The following is an 18,759-nucleotide window of genomic DNA, read 5'->3' as shown; positions in this document are numbered from 1 at the left end:
TCTCGGAGGTCTGCGGAGGATCTTGACGTTGGTCCCGTGAACTGCGGCAGGAGAGCCCGGTGGATAGAGAGAAGGTGTGCCCACTGAACCTTCAGCGCAGGACTGATGGAGGGGCCGTCCCGGGGGGGCGTGATTCCATGAGAGACTGCACATCCTGGAAGTGAGGCTGCGGCCTGCTGTGAAGGGTCGCCCTGAGTGACCAGGTACGAAGCTGCTGCCAGGCATGATGCGGCGGAGGAGCCCCTGGGGGTAGGGCTAACGTGGGGAGAGCCCGGGAGCGCTGCTGGGACAGAGCAGGAGCTACTGCTGGTACATGTGGCCTATCGGGGGGTCGCTGGGGCCCCCGGGTTGATTAACGTGCGTGAGCAGTGGGACAGCCTGGACACGGCATTGGCATTGAGTCCTGACATCGTGGACACTCCGGAAGGGCCTTGGCGACGTGAGAGGACTGCAGTGGGGGGTCAAGGCGGACAGTGCGTGAGTTGGACTTTGGCGTGGCGCCCGGGTGTCGCCTTCCTCGGCACGGGTTGCTACGTGGGGCACGTGGGACTCACTTGGCCGCAAGGGGAGCCTTGAGAGGATTTTATCTCTGATGTCCAAGATGCGTAAAGATAGAACGCCCCGGGCTCCGCAGCCCAACACCATAACACAGTACACTACGCAGTGGCTCCCCTCACAGCGGATTACACGCCAGTCGGGACAGGATGAGGGGGACCTGCCGCCTGAAGAGCCCTCTCGGGCTGAACTGTTAAAGGCAATTCAGGTGTCCCATTCTGCTCTGGAGCGTCAAATTGAGATGGTATCCATCGATGTGAATTTATTACGGACTGACCTTCTCAAAGTGGCCGACAAGGTGACGGATGCGGGGGAAATATCGAGCAACTGCAGACGGAGGTGGCGTCCCTCAAAAAAACGGTCTTGTAACTTACGGCCACGACAGAGGCGCTGGAGCAGAGAGCGGAGGATGCGGAAGGGAGAGCACGCCGAAGTAACATAAGGGTTCTGGGAATTCCGGAGCGGGCGGAGGCAGGCCACCCGGAACGCTTTCTGGAGCGTTGGATTCGTACGGCGTTGTGTCCTGAAGGGCTGTCAGATGTATTCGTCATTGAACAGGCCCATAGAGCGTTGGTGCTGACACCGCGGCCAGGAGCTCCACCACGGGCCCTCATTGCCAAGATCCTTAATTATCACGATAGGGACTGCATCCTTAGAGCGCGAGGGAGTCTGTGGACCTGAGTTTCTAAAATGCAATGGTGTCCATTTTTCCGGACTACACCCAACTGGTCCAAGACCAGCGAAAGTCCTTCTTGGCGGTCAAACAAAAACTCCGGGAGCTGCACCTACAATATATGCTGCTATACCCAGCTAAACTTAAGATTATTTCCCAGGGAAAGGTGCACTTCTTCGAAGCCCCGGAGGAAGTCTGGGAGTGGCTCGAGATCGGGGGGGATGCCCTGCCGCCGGGAGAGCCGGGTGGTAACCCCAGCGCATGGGGGACAAGACCGCGGAGGAGACGTAACACCAGGCGAAGACGATGGTCCTGTATGGATGAAGGAGAGGAGGGACGGCAAGTCACGGTGGGGGAGGATGGAGCCCTCTGCCTGGATTTGACAGTCTGACCACTTGCCAACGGCATCAAAGTCTCCCCTGCTGGGAGACGTACTCGTCCCGGATACGTTGCAGCCCACCACGGATATTATTTCACCTACTAGTACTACGATTCCAGAGACGGCTGGGGCGCAGGGGCCGCCATCGGAGGCTCTATCGTGAGGAGCGGGACTGGCACTGAATGGCTTGCTTGACTCTGGGACTGGTGGCTGTCTGACCGGGCGGGGGCTACTACTTACGGGGAGGCAATTCTCTGTCTATTGTTTCAGAGATGGGGCGGGTTGTTAAAGAGCGAAGGGGTGGACACACAGTTAAATCCATCACTGTAAGGACCAGCGTCCTGCCTTCCTGATCTGATAGCGGCCTTGCCGGGAGCTGGTTGGGGGGGGGGGGAGGGGGAGTTGTTTATTTAGTGGGAGGTTAAGCCAGGTTTGGTAGATGGGGTGGCTGTGCACGTCCTGGCACCAGCATGGGAAGGGCATATCGGCTGGTTGCGTTGTTGCTAGTATATTGCTCTTGGGTGGGGGAGGGGTTGGCAGGGGTTGTTGAAGGGGATTGTTGTTGGCATTGCATGTATGACACTTCGGGCACTGGGCTGGAGGGATACTGAGGGTAGCGGTCTGTGGGGTGGCGGGACACATAGTTGACAATGGGGTACAAATTTATGAGTTGAAATGTGAGAGGACTAGGCACTTGCACTAAAAGATACAGAGTCCTTTCTTTGCTTCGACGGCACAGGGTCTCCATTGCATGTCTCCAGGAGACCCATCTCACTGACGAGGGGGCACAGAAGTTGGGTAAAAAGTGGCGTGGTCAGATATTCCACTCCTCTTTTTCTACGTATGCTAGGGGGTGTTGATTTGGGTGGCGCCTGAGGTCTCATTCGCAGTCCAGTATGCAGATGCAGACGTTCAGGGCAGATACCTGTTTCTCAGGGCAAAATTAGTTGGTAGGACAATAGTCATTTTGAATTCATACGCACCGAACGTAGATGATCCGGGCTTTTTTTGGGCTCTCCAGGACGTCCTGATTTACGATTTGGGGGCTCCAATTCTTTGAATGGGGGATTTCAATTGCGTTTTGGACCCGGTCCTGGATAGGTCCCTGCCACGTGAAGGCACAAAACCCCGAATGACTGCGCAGCTTCAGGAGGTCATGGAGAATATTGGGGCCGTGGATGTTTGGCGTCAGACAAACCCGACACTGCAAGTTTACACCTGTTTTTCCCCCACACATAATACATACAGTCGCCTCAACAGGGTTTTAGTTGCGAACCCGGAGATTAACATGTCCATAGAAGTGACACACCAGGCGCGCTTTTTATCCGATCATTCCCCGGTGGCATGTCTGGTGCAGTGGGGGGCCCCGGTTTCCCCGGCCGCGCACTTGGAGGTTTCCGGTGGATATCCTCCGTGATCAGGTGGGGAAGGAGCATGTGGAGACGACTCTCTGTGACTATGTAGTAGATCTTAATTGGGAGGAGGGGGGCCTATCGCTGGCCACCAATTGGGAGGTCCTAAAGGCGGTGGTGAGGGGGGCCTGCATGGGTCTCACATATGGGGTCCGGAAGCAGCTTCTGCAGGAGCTGCAGGCGGCAGAGGAAGCCCTACTAAATCTTCAAGCCGCGGCATCTCGTGACGACCTGCAGAGGGAGGAGGAGCACACGGCCCTTGGTAAGGTTCATGATATTCTGTACCGCCTTGATAAGTATACTCCCAGCCAATATAGGCAGCGTCTCCATAGGGAAGGCGACAAGTCGGGGCGGCTCCTGGCTTGGATCCTTCGAAAAGAGCAGACACCGGCTCTCCAGGACTCTGGCGGGGACGTGGTACATTCGGAGGGTGCTATCCTTGAGGCCCTCAGCTCCCATCTCCAGCAGGTGTACACTGCGGACCCTGGCGTAACTGCAGCTTCTTATTCCCCTTACCTGCAGGGACTGGTCCTGCCATCCCTCTCCACAGAAGACCAGGAGGACCTGGATTTGGCACTGACGTTGAGTGAGGTGCGGGCGGCTTTGGCTTGCCTGCCGCGCGCGAAGTCACAGGGAAGTGATGGATTCCCACCGGCGTTTTATCACGAGTTCGGGGACACATTGTCGCGACTCCTGGTACAGGTCTTTGCTGAGGCCTTTGAGATCGGTTCTCTCCCGAAGAGCATGTCCACTGGGGAGATCTGTATGATCCTTAAACTGGGGGGGGGGGGATAAACTCGACCCTTCTGCATATCGCCCGATCACTATGATTAATACAGATGTAAAAATCTTGACTAAATTATTGGCCACCCGGCTGGCACCGCATATGGCGCATTTGGTCGACCCGGACCAATGCGGCTTTATTCCGGGGCGTAACACCGCCATGAACCTACGGCGCTTAAATCACATCACACACGACGTCCGGGGGTCGGAAGAACAGACAGTACTAGTGTCCGTTGACCTTGCCAAGGCGTTCGATACGGTGGACTGGGGTTACCTGCAGGAGGTCCTCCGAGTGATGGGCCTGGGCCCTAATTTTTGGCGATGGATCCAAATCCTATATAAGTCCCCTCGGGCTAGGGTACGACTGGGGACTGCACATTCGGAGGAGTGGCAATTGGGACGGGGTACACGACAGGGGTGTCCCCTCTCACTGCTACTCTTTGCCCTGGCTATAGAGCCCTTGGCCGTCCGGATCCGGTCGGAGATGACGCAATGGGGCATACGAGTGGGAGACACCTGTAATATTGTCTCCCTATATGCAGATGATGACTTGTTTTACCTGAGGGCCCCGAGAGAGGCTCTTCCAGAGTTGCTCCATCCGCTGGATAGGTTCAGAGATGCGTCGGGACTGCGACTCAATAGGCACAAGTCCCTGATTTATCCGTTGTCGGGGTTCGATTTGGTGCCCCGGGAGGATTTGCAGGAGCTCGGGCTGCGATGGGAAAGAGATCGCTTTCGCTATTTGGGTATTCACGTGGCCTCAACGGAGGCGCAATCACTGGCCTGTAACATTGATAGGGTGATTAAGTCCCTGCAGCGCTCTGTGTCCTTCTGGAACACCCTGCCGTTATCACTCATGGGTCGGCTGGCCGTCGCTAAGATGGTGATGCTGCCTAGGACACTTTACATACTTCAGAACACACTATGTCCTCTTCCCCCTAGGGTCTTCCAGACTTTGAATATGCTCCTTACCTCTCTGCTCTGGGCGGACAGGCGTAGCAGAGTAGCCCTTCATACAGTAGTGCGCTCATACGAGGAAGGAGGCCTAGAGGCCCCGCGCTTTGATTTGTGTTATTATGCCGCGCAACTGCTACCGGCTGCTAGATGGTTTGCAGACGCGGACGTCTGGGAGACGCAACTGTTGGCAGGTAGAGCAACGGTGCTGGAGCTACGGGAGGCTTTGATGCGGGGCAGGGCGGCAAGTGAGACTTTGCCCTACGTCGTGAGGCACACGGCGAGCATTTGTCACCGATTTGTAGAGAGGGTGTTGCGGACAGCACCCTTCCACAGGAACTTACCGATTTGGATCCTGGTGCCCATGGTGACAATGGAACAACATATGTCATTCCGGGCCTGGAGGGAGGGGGCTGTGAAACTCTGACCGATCTGTACCCCACCGAGACCTTTCTGACCTACGAACAAGCGGAGGAGGCCTTCGGAGAGGGCAGTACCTGCATTATCAGGGGCTGCGGGATGTAGTACGGTCGCTTTGACCACAATATCCAGAGGCGCCCCCAATGACTCACACCTTGAATATCCTGCTGTCTTGTGGCAGGGGCCGTAAACTTATTTCCCTACTATATAATGCTATGCGTCGGGACTCGGCCCCCCGGTGCCACCGACGTGGGCGGCCTGGGAAGCGTACTTGGGTACACCACTCGACCAGGGGCAACGTAAGCGAATAGGGGCCCTTACACGGAAGGTATCTTGCAATGCACGCTTTAAATTAATACACTTTAATTTCCTGCACCACACCTACCTCACTCTAATGATATTGAAGCGCTATTCCCCGGATAGGGGTGATACCTGTCCCAGATGTGGCGTGGAAGGGGCGGGGTTCCTGCACATGGCTTGGGACTGCCCCCTAATCCAGAGCTTTTGAGCGAGCGTAGTAGAACACATAGTGGCCACAACGGGACTCTGTTTCACGCCGACGCCTTTGCACTGCCTGTTGGCACTGGTCCCTAGGCCAAAGAAACTAAAGCTGTCCTATAGGCTAATGCAATTGATGTTGGTACTAGCGAGACGCAGGGTGGCTATCACCTGGATGGGTCAGAGGGCCCCGGAGGTGCCCACGTAGCTCAGGGATGTGAGGGAATGGTCCCTAGCTGAAGAGACACACATGCCGAGCAGCAGGAGGGATGAAAAACTACAAGAGGACCTACTGGCCTGGCCTGTCATGTGTACTGCAGGGTTGGGGGGACGGGGACACACTTCCCACAGCGATTCTGAAGGGGCGTGTGTCGAGCTAGTCTCGCCGCAGGGATCGGGTTCTGAGGAGGAGGCCGAGGGAGTCCCCTAGAGTGAAGTTAGTATATTGCGTAGTGTATGGTCTGGTTATGTACTCACAGTGATGCAATTCTTGTATGTTATTCTGCTAAGCCTTCGGAGTGATCGTGTGGCTCAGTGGAGCCTCTAGCTAACAAAAGTGCCTTAATGAGTCAGACGATGTGAATACATGCTGTTTTGATGCCATTGGGGGGGGGGGGGGTGTTTGTATGCTTGTACAATAAAACTGAAAAAAAATAAAGTTCTAAAAAAGAGAAGTAATTGAAAATATAAAAATTCTTGTCTGCATTGCTTAAAATGTAAAGATTTCAAAATAGGGACGATAAAAGATCTCCTCAGATCAGTATATAGTTTAGAAAAGAACAAAATGTGAATTGTTGATTGTTTGAACATATTGTCACAAGGACATAGCATTAAGTTCTTTGACCAATTATTAACACTTGGAAATGTCATCAGGTGATAATAAATATCTAATATAAAACGTGTTAAAACAAATCTGTCTTGTGCAATTAAAACATTAAAAAGATACGGTTACATTGAGCAAGTGGTTAAAATCATTTAGTTATGGTGGACTGAAGGTTTAGTTAGTTCCACTGATAGTCTCAGATCTTCAAGGTGATTTAGAAACTCTAATTTAAGTGCTTTACTAGTAATGGTATTCAGGGAATCCGGTTGTTAAAAAATTCTGGGTGACTGATACCTACCATAAAATTCTTAATGTACTTCATCCAATGGACATTTAATACGTGATCGGAGTCACAACAGTTCTTGGCCAAAGAGCGATTAAATTCCAGTTGGTTCGAGGTCCAAATCTTGTGCCAAAGAAGGACTGGCTGTATTCTTATCAGGTCGGCTAGATATTTAGTATACAGTTCAGAATGGCACACAAAATTTGAATAGCTAGACAGGAGTGGCAAAAGATTTTTTTAAAAAGCATTTTCAATCACCTGAAGTGGTCCCAGATTCGTATAACCCCACAACTCCGAGCCATACATGGCGACAGTTCTACGTTTTGCATTGTAAATCTTTAACATTTCTCTCTGCAAGTTTACAACATTTTTCTGGCACAAGGCCACAATAGATCTGATTAACTTCAATTTTTTCAACTTAATGGCACTTGTCCGATTCTCCTTGCGGTCAAATAAAATACCCAAATAGGTAAATGTAGGAGTGATTACGTCTGGTCCTACATAGATATTGCGCTTTTTGGTGGAGCTTTTGCCTACCTTCATGGCGTAAGTTTTACTGATATTAAGTCTCTGCCCCATATGATCCATAAAGTGCACAAAATTGTCAAGAAGTTGCTGTAGGGCCAGTGGCCTACGTGCCATAAGAACCGCGTCGTCTGCATGAAGCAGGCCCGAGATTGGACGATGTTTAGTTTGTGGCAAATAAAAAAGTAAGTTGGCAATGGTATCTCCTAGGTTATTAATTTACAGATTAAAAAAAAAAAATGTGCAAGCACGCATCCTTGGCAAACTCCTTTTCCGATATTGAAACTATCGGTGCATTCACCCTTAATACCAAAGCGAACCCTGGCCCAGCTTGTGGAGTATAGGTGTCTCAGAAAGCTAATGATTGCTTGGTCAAGTCCCCAAAAGGTCAAAACGGACCAGAGTTTATCGTGAATCACTGAATCAAAAGGAATCGAGAGATCGACAAAAATTAAAAACAAATTACCTCCTTTAATGCGGGCATATCTGCTCATGATCAGGTTTAAGTTGATGGCTTGATCTATGGTCCCTGAATCTTTTCAGAAGCCATATTGTAAATCCGAAAATATGTTATTGGTATCCCCCCAACTTCCAGTCTACTTAAAATTATACGGCCCACAACCTCAACCAAACAATCTAGCAAGGAGATGGGCCTGCAATTAGCAGGTGACTCACGGTCTCCTTTTTTATATATTGGTACTATATGGGACTCTGACCATGAGGAAGGATACCCTACACTCGGAGATGATTTAAAAACAATGGCCAAAATATGGCCCCAAATCTCCAAATTAGCCTTAAAAAAATCAATGGGAACTCCGTCAGGTCCCAGTGCTTTACCCCCCCTTGCTCAAGGCCAGGGTAACTTCTTCCAAAGAGAAATAGAGATCTGGCCAATCATGTTCCTCGCTGGGAGAAGTACTATCCATCAATGGGGCCTCTTTTATCTTATTACCAGCACACTTTGTAGGGTCTTGGAATAGTTTAGAAAAATGTGATAACCAGTCCTCTTCATTCACTGCCACCTTAACTTTAGGCTTATTATCCTTACTAAGAAAAGGTGAGTTAACTACAAGCCAGAATGCGGTAGGGTCATTATTGCAAATGGCCTCATGCACTTTGTCCCAAGCCTCCGTTTTTAAGCTCCTTTTGCGATTTACTATTGCAAGCTTGTACAGCCGTCTCTTATGCTGGACCTTCAAAGGATTCCTAGGTATACTCGTTACCTCCAGTTTTAAGTTTTTCATGTGTCTCTGAACACGCATGATCAAACCAGGGTTTCCTGTTTACTTTACTACCCTTGTGGTGTACCAACAGTCTCAATCAACTGAAGTTATTCAAACCAACGTTTCTTCAATCTATCCCCTCTACAAGATCAGAAATAGATAGTCTAAGATTTGAAAATGAGCCCAACAAAATCTAAGTCATGCTTTAAGAAGTGCAGGTGGATGCTTCCTCATGCAAACCAGAACGTTCAAGTGTCGCTGGAATCCAAAAGCAAGTATAGAAAATAGGATGGGCTGATTCTCTATTCTTCTGTCAGTCACAACCTACAAAGCACTACTTGGCTCACCTTGTCCTGTGCATGTTATCAGTTTAACTAGAGTTTGAGACATGAATGAATTAGTGTCCAACTGCCACTCATTCACCTTTGGTAGCTTTCGACAGCTTGGGCACAAACTCTTGTTTAAAATTTGAAATCCTTTAAGATAGCAGGAGTAGGATAAATTTGGGCCTTTTAATGTTGTGTATTTTCTGCTCAGGTTGTCAACTTTGGTTGCTGTTCCACTTCTTGCCTCACTCATGACGTGTACATTTAACAGGTGTAGGCATATCCCAGTCTTTAAAAAGTAGCATGGTTCCTTCTCTTAGCACCAAACTTTACTTCTGTTCCAACTGGTATTTCACCAATTTGGCATTATTTTACTCAGTTGCAGGTATTCCAGCATTGTGCATGTTACCATATGCATTACTGGGTCTTCTATGATTATCCCTCCTTTGAAGTAAACACCCCCAGAGTCTGCTGCCTCTCCGAGTAGGTTGGTGCTTGCACCTGCCTATATGTCTAGCACTTTAAAAAAAAAAACAAGAGAGGTAGGACTATTTTTGCATGGGACGTCCTTGTCTCTATGGAGTAATCGCAAAATCAAAGGAAACGGTCCACTTAAGAGAGTGACTAATTAGTAAAGATGGTGTCAAAACATCAAAGAGGTTGTTTAAAAGTATTCACACAAGCGTCTTCGGCCCCTTCCGCAATACCAAAGAGCGTGGACTGTATTTTTTAAGCATACCATGGGCCACTGGGAATAAAGTATCATTTAGTGAGTTTCCCATAGGTATTTTTAATATTCACCACTTTCACTACTTCATCACACATAAACCGAACCAAAACCCGCTCCACTGTAATCAGGTGTCGCAGCACGGTTGGGTAGCATTCGGCTATCCAACTGGGAACCCGATGATGAAGCATGACACCAACCAGGTTGGTGTGAGAGGGTTCTTTTAAACAACCTCTGTGATGTTTTGACACCATCTTTACTAAGTGGTCACTCTTATATGTTTAGCACCCCACAGCAATACTACTTATAAACTAGTTACTCATTAGTGCTTCCAAGGGTTGTGCCTCTCTGGGGCCATATTATGGAAATACCCCGGGGGTGCAACAAGCGTTTGTGCCCGCTTTCCACGCTCTTTGGTATTACGGAAGGGGCTGCAGACGCTTGTGTGGCCTATTCTGTAATACTGATAGCACTGATGCACATAAAATGCCGGCAACATTTTCAGAGGATTTTCCCTCATTGCGTGGAGTTGTGGCCTTATGCAAATGAGGGAATCCCTTTGCCTCTGCACCTGTGCCGTATTACAAGAGTGCCATTAGATCAATGGGGTAAACCCAATTAATCACAGGACCTGGGTAACAATTCGTATATAGAAACAAAGTGGTCCTGGATATAGCTCAAGACGCAATTAATGTAAATCTTATTATTAATATAAGCAAGTTCCGATTAAACAGAGTAAATCTGTACCTGAGGAGATGTATAATTTACAAGCAGCAATATTAATTGCAATAAACCCAACACATATAGATCAAAAACCAAAAGCACTTTATATCACAATTTGATTAATTACATTTTAGGATACTTGGTCCAGTCCCCGCCATTCCCACCCTTGTCCTGAAGAAGACCCGCAGCAGAGGCCTTGAAATCGCCCTTTCTTGTGTCTGGGTCGAAACGTCGACGGCTATCCCCCTAACCTAAAGCCTACACCCAATTTTCCCACCGCCCCATCCCCTTACTGTTATATAATTGATGTATATACAAATGTGTGGGTAGGCCTTTGTTTGTTCAACTGAAAGATTTGGTTTTTTAGTTGCACTGAATCATTTTAATTGTGTCCTTTGAGTTTAACTTCCTTTCAATTCACTTGAGCACCCCCTTTGCATCTTTTTCCTGTCCACTGCATTCTGCAGTTTTCCTGGATCAATTATTTTAGGATTGTGTAAATAAATTTGTGATATAAAGTACTTTTGGTTTTTGATCTATATGTGTTGGGTTTATTGCAATTAATATTGCTGCTTGTAAATTATACATCTCCTCAGGTACAGATTTACTCTGTTTAATCGGAACTTGTTTATATTAATAATAAGATTTACATTAATTGCGTCTTGAGCTATATCCAGGACCACTTTGTTTCTATATACGTATTACAAGAGTGGGCGCAGAGGCAAAGAAGGTGTCAGGAGGCGCACCAATATTGCACCACCTAAAAGGTGGCACACTGTCAGTGTGCCCCCGGATAGCAGCCCTCTGGCAGGGGCAAAAGGAGTCCAATGGACTCTCCAGACATTCCCTTGTGGGTGGGCGCAGTCACTCTTTGCACCTGCCTGCAAGGGGATCTCTAATCCCCTCTAAAAGTGCAGACAGGTTTCCGCCCACACTGAGAAACACAGAGCGACTTCAAAGCAGCTGCTTAGTTTTTCACAGGAATGCACTGGCCCCAAGGCATTGCAAGTTCACGGCTGCCCTGGGGGCAGAGCATTCATACTAACATGGCACATTGTTACTGCTTGCGCTGGTTGCACATTTTAAAAGGTGCGCCCGGCGCAAACAATGAAAATGCACTGTTTATATATGATGGCCGCTGGTATCTGGGTGTTCTGTTCCAAGGACAGCTGGGGTATGTGATCATGCAAACAACCACACCAAAATAAAGTGGAATTATGTGGCAGGGGAGGACCAAATTATGCAGCAGTGTTCACTGAATTATGCGGCAAGAAACAGCAAAATAAACAGCGTTGTGAGTCACAGTTCGTGACAGTATTACTCAACTAGTTTGCCATGTTTACACTTTTTAACACTGTCTGCTCATAGGGGTTTACCTCACTACTGGCAGTTTAAAATCAAAATATTGCATAAGCAACAGAAAGTTGACCAGTCAACGTGTGAGATAGGCCTTTCTCTGCGCTGCAACACGCCACTGTATTTTTAGTACCATTTGATCTTTTAAGCTAGAAACAATTTTTCTTGTGCATATCTGTACATTATGCAGCTGAGGATGGATGTGACAAATTCATAATCTTGCGGAAAATGCCACATCCGCAAAAATCGCATAATTCCAGTGGCTATGATAATAGTGAAAACCAAATAACATAGGCAGCAAGTCAAAAGGGTCCTTCATCTTTCAGCTATAAAAATAAGGGACTACAATTTTGAGAGAAATGCAATTCGAATGGAAGCAGCTAGGAAAAGCCAGCAGTGTAACTGATGTAGATGTTAATGTTCACCATTCTAAACAAGGTTTGGAAGGAAACTGACTGTACCTTGTTTGTTATCCACTCTCGTCCATACTGATGCACGTTGCTGGCGGCTGAATTTAGAGCTTTCTGGATCACTTGAGCTTCAGGAAGCCAGCTTTGCAAAACACAGAAAATATTAACAAGCAACATAAAAAACACAATTGTCAAACAGCTTCACAGGCACTGAATGCAACTGGAGAGAATAAATGCAGACACCATCAACTCAATTCTGCTAACATTTCATTATCTAAAAAAAGTTGCACCTTGGGTGTGTGTGCCCACTTTTTGCACCCCCGGGGCACTTTGGTATCCCAGAAGGGGACACAGACGCTTGTGCAGCCCCTTCTGTAATAAGGATTTCACTAGTGAACATGTAGTGCCAGAGCTATCATCAGAGGGCATTCCCTCATTTTCATGGGGACATGGCCTCATGCAAATGAGGGAACCACTTTGCCTCTGCACCAGTGCCGTATTAACGATGTGGTCATAGAGGCGAACATGCCTTTCAGGAGGAGCACTGACAGTGTGTCGCAAAAAGGTGGCACACTCTTACGGGCACATGCATCAACGATAATTGCATTCGCAAACTGTGCGAATCGCAATTTTCGGCCGTTTCCGAATGCATTTATCAAAATTGGAATGCATCATGTATTTCGCAATTTTAGGAATCGCAATCATGTTGCGATTTCTAAAATTGCGATTGCATTTAAGAAATCGCAATTTCAGATTTCTTAAATGCAATGCATGATCATTTTTAAATTGCGAATAATCAATTTGGAAGCGGTAAATTAGCATGAGGTTGGACCTCATGCTAATTTACCGAAAACCTTCAAACCTGCACAAAAATGCATTTTTGAAAGTTGCATTTTACACACACACATGTCCTTGGGACATGTGTGTGTGTAAATTGCACTGAAGTTTAATTTCAGGGGTGCAGAGAGGGGTTCTTTGGACCCCCCCCTGCACCCTTGAAATTGCATTTTCAATTTGCGATTCGCAAATTGAAAATCGCAAATTGTAAATGCCTTCCCATTGATTCCTATGGGCCTCTTGGCCCATAGGAATCAATGGGAAGGGTTTTCCTTAATTGCCATTCGCAAATTGTGAATCGCAATTAAGGAAAAATATTGAATCGCAAAAAAAATGCATATTTTTCATGCATTGCCGTTTGCGATTTCTAAATTGCGATTCCTTAATTTTCGCAATTTAGGAATCGCAAACGGAACCGTTGATGCATGTGGCCGTTAGTGTACTCCCCGCGGGCTGCACTCTGGAGGTGGAAGAGGAGGTCCCATGATCACCACACATATAACCCTGCAGGTGGGTGCAGTGACTCACCGCACCCCCCTGCAGTGGGATCTCTGTGTCCTCTCTGAAGTGCATGTGGATGGCGATGGGACTGTGCGCACTGGAATGGCTTGGAAGCAGCCGCTCTGTAGTTAACTGAATGCACAGCCTCCAGGACATGAATGAGTTTGCGGTTGACCTGGGGGCAGTATATTCATAGTAATACCCCAGTCTGATCCAGGTGCACCTAGAAAGGTGGGCCATGACGCAAAAAGGGAAATACGGGCCCAGCTTGGTGCAGCAAGGTGTTTATTCAAAAGTCTTAAATATATGCGGAAATTAAAATGAAACAAAAGGCTGGTAGTTTTCCCCACGTTAGCGATGATGACTTTATCGTAATTAGAAGCATTTCGGTTCTCCATTTCTCTATGGTAATTCATCTACTGTCAGAGAAGACTGTCAAAGGCATCCAAGAATTTCCCCGATGTACGTCTCAATCAAAATTGGTCTTAATTAGAAGCTGATATTACCCAATACAATTTACATTTGCGAGGCAAGGACTCTTTGTTAAAGAGGCTCAGTATGTTTTAAGATCAGGTGTAATTTTATGTTTTATTTTGCCCTCATTCATCAGGCAATGCACCAATGTGTAAACCTATCCACTATGATCACTCATCCCATGCCCACGTCTTTTGCCATATTCATGAAACTATAAAGCATTTATTTTTTCTATCCAAGGTGGAGAATACATTTTTGAAGGATCTTCTGGCTATTCCCCAGAGTACCCCAACAGTCCCGGTGTTATTGGACGCGGGATGCAAATCGATCAAGGACCAGGCTCGCCTCCGGCCCCTCCTTCTATGGGCACGCCTGTGGAGGGTCCCTGAACTGAAAACCTATGCGGATGGACTGTCTGAGGTGATGGGAATGGGTGGTTGGCACAAGATCAAGTGGCTAAGGGACATTAAAAAACTTTTGGGGGAACTGGGCTTGGGGTCTTGTTGGATTACAAAATCTGCCCCACCGAAGGCAACCCTAAAAAAACTTTATTGGGAGTGGGTCTCTGCTCAACTCATCGGCAATCCACGTCACTGCAATTCCACCGCAGCTTATTTGAAAATCAAAGACGTGGTTGCCTACGAGCCCTATCTGGACTTGATCACAATACCATTAGATCGGGCACTTTACATCAAGTTCAGAGTGGGTACTTTACCCTTAGGTGACCTGCTCTCAAGATGGAACATGCCTGCGCAGGTATCACCCCATTGTGCCCTCTGTTCCACTAGGCTCGAAACGGTGGCACATCTCCTTTTTGAGTGCCCAGATTATTCCCGCCCAAGAAGTCGCTGGCTCAAACCTCTTTGCAGACAATTGGGACCTCGCCAGTACAAGGTGGCGCTACGCATTTTATTATCTGATACTTCCTCCCTCACAGTCTGCGCTGTTTCTAAATTTTTTAAATGGGCATGGTTGATTCGCTCAAAAAGACTTTCCATCTCAATTTAATTCCATTTTAACTAAATTATTCTATGTGCAACGGTACTTTTTTCTATCTGTTCTTAACTTGAATTAGTCTTTTATATTTATGATGTGCTGTTTTTATATCCATGTATTGCTTTTATGATATCTGCATATCGAAATAAAGCTATCAACCAACCTTTTTAATTTTGTGAACCATTCTTTATGGTCGGCTCTTCTTTCTGTTTTAAGAATTTCTTTACTGTATTTATAGAGTTTATTTATTTATTTATAGAATTTATTAGTAGACATCAACCATTCATAGATGAAGACAGTAAAGGTCAATATTTGGCCAACATGGATACAAAGCATCAATCAACATGAGGAACAGATATATGAAACACGTAAGAGATAATGTATATTTGTCACAACCCATATAAAAGAGATAAAGCCTTTCAACACAACCGTAGACCATGTCGGTATTAGTCCCACCCATTCTAATCATTCATCAAGTGCTAATCTGTTCGAGCTAGTCACATTGTGCCACCGTCAACCTCTAGGCCTCAACCTTTTCTATGTACATCACTCACATGCTTGAAGTAACTAGCTGCAACCTAACTAATTGAAGGTCACCGTTATGGTATCGAAGGAGAGTACATTTACAAACCTCATCATCCCAAACATTGTTTTGCATCACAAACTAGAAATGGGTGCCAGATATAACTGTCCCGCAGTCTATATACCTTTTCATGACAAGAAATTCTCCTCAAGTCGGCCTAATAGGGGAGCCCTGATATTTAGAGTATGCATACCTTAGCCATCGCCAATGCGTCCGAGAGCGATCGATATGCATGATGTCAGGCCAGGTAGGTCAGAGGTATCACATAGTAGATCTAGTCTAGCAGGAGGAAACAATCAGGCTGTTATTATCAGATATGCTCTCCAGATTACTGCTAAGTATAAGGCAAAGGACGTACATGACCACAGGATATGGCATAGGTCACAGGTAGGCTTTGCACATCTCCACCACAGAGATTCTCATAGTAGTCCTGCCATCTGTAGTCTGTGATGTGACTAATGCAAGTGACTGAGGATATTCAATTAGCTAAATTTAAGGCGGGTCTCCCAGAGGCTTCTATGATGCATAACTAATAGTTGGGACCAGTCTTCTTCTAAAAAAAAAATCACAGTGCACAATAGATTGCTTTTTGTGTCATCTAAAGGAGCAGCGAAGGGTGAAGCGATCATGATCTTGTATAGTCCGGAGACTACCACCCCCTATGCTGACCTCATCTGAGTAAGTAGTCAAGTACTGAGGTCATGGACAAGATGTAGGAATTCGGATACAATGTGGCTTTTAGACAGTAACAAGCATTTCCAGTGTTGGGTTTGCTGGAGTATAAACTTTTCCGTCGAGTCTTGCCAGGACTTTAGTTTACAGTAAGATAGTGGTTGATCAATAATATTGATACCAACTACTATTGATGCCTCCCAATAAACAGTCAAACTACCTGTATTTATAACTTCCTTTTGCCAAACAGGTGCTCGATCATGAAGCCATGGATTTAGATGTAAAGGTTTATGAGTGACCATAATCCCCTTATGATGGACATTAAAATGAAGGCCCTTAAATGTGAGATACCTCTGACCCTTATCTCAAATTCTAATATAGCTGCTAATTGTCAGGGTCGAAGGCTGAGATGGGAGGTAATCACTCCGGCCGATTTCCTTGGTAACTTGTATAATAGCAACCGTGAGGATTTGAGCCTATGTACAAACACGGGCTCTGAGCCAAGGGAAATTTCAGGTGCCTTTGACCGCATCACAAACCAGATAGCGGCCAACTTGACTCGGCGGGGCAAACCAAGGCCAAAGAAATAAAAAAATTGGTTTGACCAAGCGTGCATTATCGCACATACCGCCCTTTTGGAGATGCTGAAAGAGTCTGTGAGGGACACTATTAGGATTACCGAGGCTAGGAGGGCTTATAAAAATGCAATTAAGTCGAGGAAAATCGAGCTTAAGGAGATGGCTTGGGACAAACTGAGCCAAGCTAGTATCCTAAAAAGTAGTACCCATTTTTGGAAAGTGATCAACAGCCCAGTTTTTGATGAGGCAGATAATACAATTAAGGACTGCCTCATCTCTTCTGAAAGGTGGGTGGATCACTTTAGTGGCCTGTACTCCGAGAGCTCTCACTTGTCATCTACTCCTCATGGGGATTTTAACCAGGTACCATTTCCTGGAAGAGGAAGTTATGGAGGCAATTGTGTCCACAGCTAAGGGGAAAGCACCGGGTCCGGATGGGGTCCCGGCAGATTTGTATAGGGCCGATCCTAGTGTGAGGGCAAAGATTTTAACTTCTGTTTTCAATGCTGCCACTAAGGCTGGTTTCCCCTCGTCTTGGGGCAAAGCAGTCATAGTTCCAATATTCAAAAAGGGCTCAAGAGAAGATCCGGCCTGCTACAGGCCCATCTCACTCTTGGACTCTGCTGCCAAGATAATGGGGAAAGTTGTATTAGCGCGTCTTACAGATTGGCTGGACCAAAATTCCATAACTTCTGACCTGCAGTATGGTTTCAGACAGGGGAAAAGTACAGTAGACTAATGCCTTGACCTACATCTGGTCATAGGAAAATACACGGTCGCAAAGCAGGGGGACATGCATTTAGCCTTCATGGATTTGTCCACTGCCTTCGACCTTGTAAATAGGCAAAAGCTATGGACTTCTCTTTCCAGTATTGGGCTGGAACCTGCACTAGTATTATTCCTGGCTGATATTCATAAAAATAACACTGCAGCGGTCCGTTATAATGAAAATGGGAGTTTAACTGAAGCCTGGCCAGTTAAGCGAGGAGTAGGGCAAGGATGTATCCTTGCTCCTTTACTGTTCACGCTCTATGTAAATAACTTGGGAGAGGCACTAATATCATCTTGCAAAGACACCCCAAGAGTAGGCCTAAAAAATATTCCAGCACTGTATGCAGCCGACGCAGTTTTAGTGGCTAGAACAGCAAGAGGGCTGCAATCGCTTTTAGATTGTTTTATCGATTTTATGGACTCTCTGGATTTAATAACCAACTTCAAGAAGTCACATTTCATGACAATAGGTGGGAGAAGGGCAAAAAAGGCAACATTTTTCTGCAAGGGGCTAGAGCTCATTAACCCCTTCTACACTCATGACGAGCGCAAGGGGTTAAACTCCCAACCTTCCCATATTTAGGGATACTTTTTGATGACAGAAGATCATGGGCTATGCAGTGTACCCGTAAAAAGAATAGCCTATCTAGGTCGACTGGGGCGGTGTTAGGGTTTGCAAAACGGATAGGCTCAAAGCCACTCCCAGCCCTTATGAAAATATACAATGCTAAGTGTGTCCCAATGGTGTTATATGGGAGTGAGGTCTGGGGCTACACAGATGATAGTGAAATTCAAGTAACAGAAAACATTTTTACGGAAGCTGTTGTCGCTCCCAGCATCTGCAGCTACTTTTAATATACAAGAGGACGTGGGTGTTGGCTACATTCTAGACCAGATTGCTGTGGCCCCATTATTAGGCTGGCTAAGAATTTGGGCGCAGCAATCGCCTAACCTAAACCAACTGATAATCCAAGACTGCATGTCCCTAGACAGAGCCCTTGACATTCCATGGTTACGATACATTAAAACCCAAATGGATATTCTGGGCAGCCCCGATTTGTTCTCAAATCCTAGGGCTCTAAGTAAGGTGGCTATTAAAGCCATAAAATCCCAGTTTCTTAACAGGGCAATGTTAATGAGGGAAGATGAGGAACTGGTCAAACCCTCAGTCAGGAGTTTTGTAATGCTGAGTTTAGGAAGAGAAACCCAGCCATACTTGACCTATATAAACAAGCCATATCATTTGTTTGTATTGACAAGATTCAAGTATAACATGC

At 46.7% G+C, this 18,759-nt stretch overlaps 1 protein-coding gene across 3 annotated transcripts in view; it reads right to left on the bottom strand.

The window, feature by feature from the left end:
* The window catches only part of TMEM245 (transmembrane protein 245), an 894,766-nt gene that overhangs the window by 330,930 nt on the left and 545,077 nt on the right, over positions 1–18,759 (bottom strand). For all 3 annotated transcript variants that reach the window (XM_078687734.1, XM_078687733.1, XM_078687735.1), the window contains one exon: positions 12,122–12,212. In XM_078687734.1, the coding sequence (XP_078543860.1) occupies positions 12,122–12,212 (91 nt within the window). The remainder of the gene's footprint in view (positions 1–12,121; positions 12,213–18,759) is intronic.

The sequence above is a fragment of the Lissotriton helveticus genome, chromosome 4_1 (genome assembly GCF_964261635.1).
Source record: "Lissotriton helveticus chromosome 4_1, aLisHel1.1, whole genome shotgun sequence".
NCBI lineage: Eukaryota > Metazoa > Chordata > Amphibia > Caudata > Salamandridae > Lissotriton > Lissotriton helveticus.
This window is presented reverse-complemented; position numbering and strand designations above follow the sequence as displayed.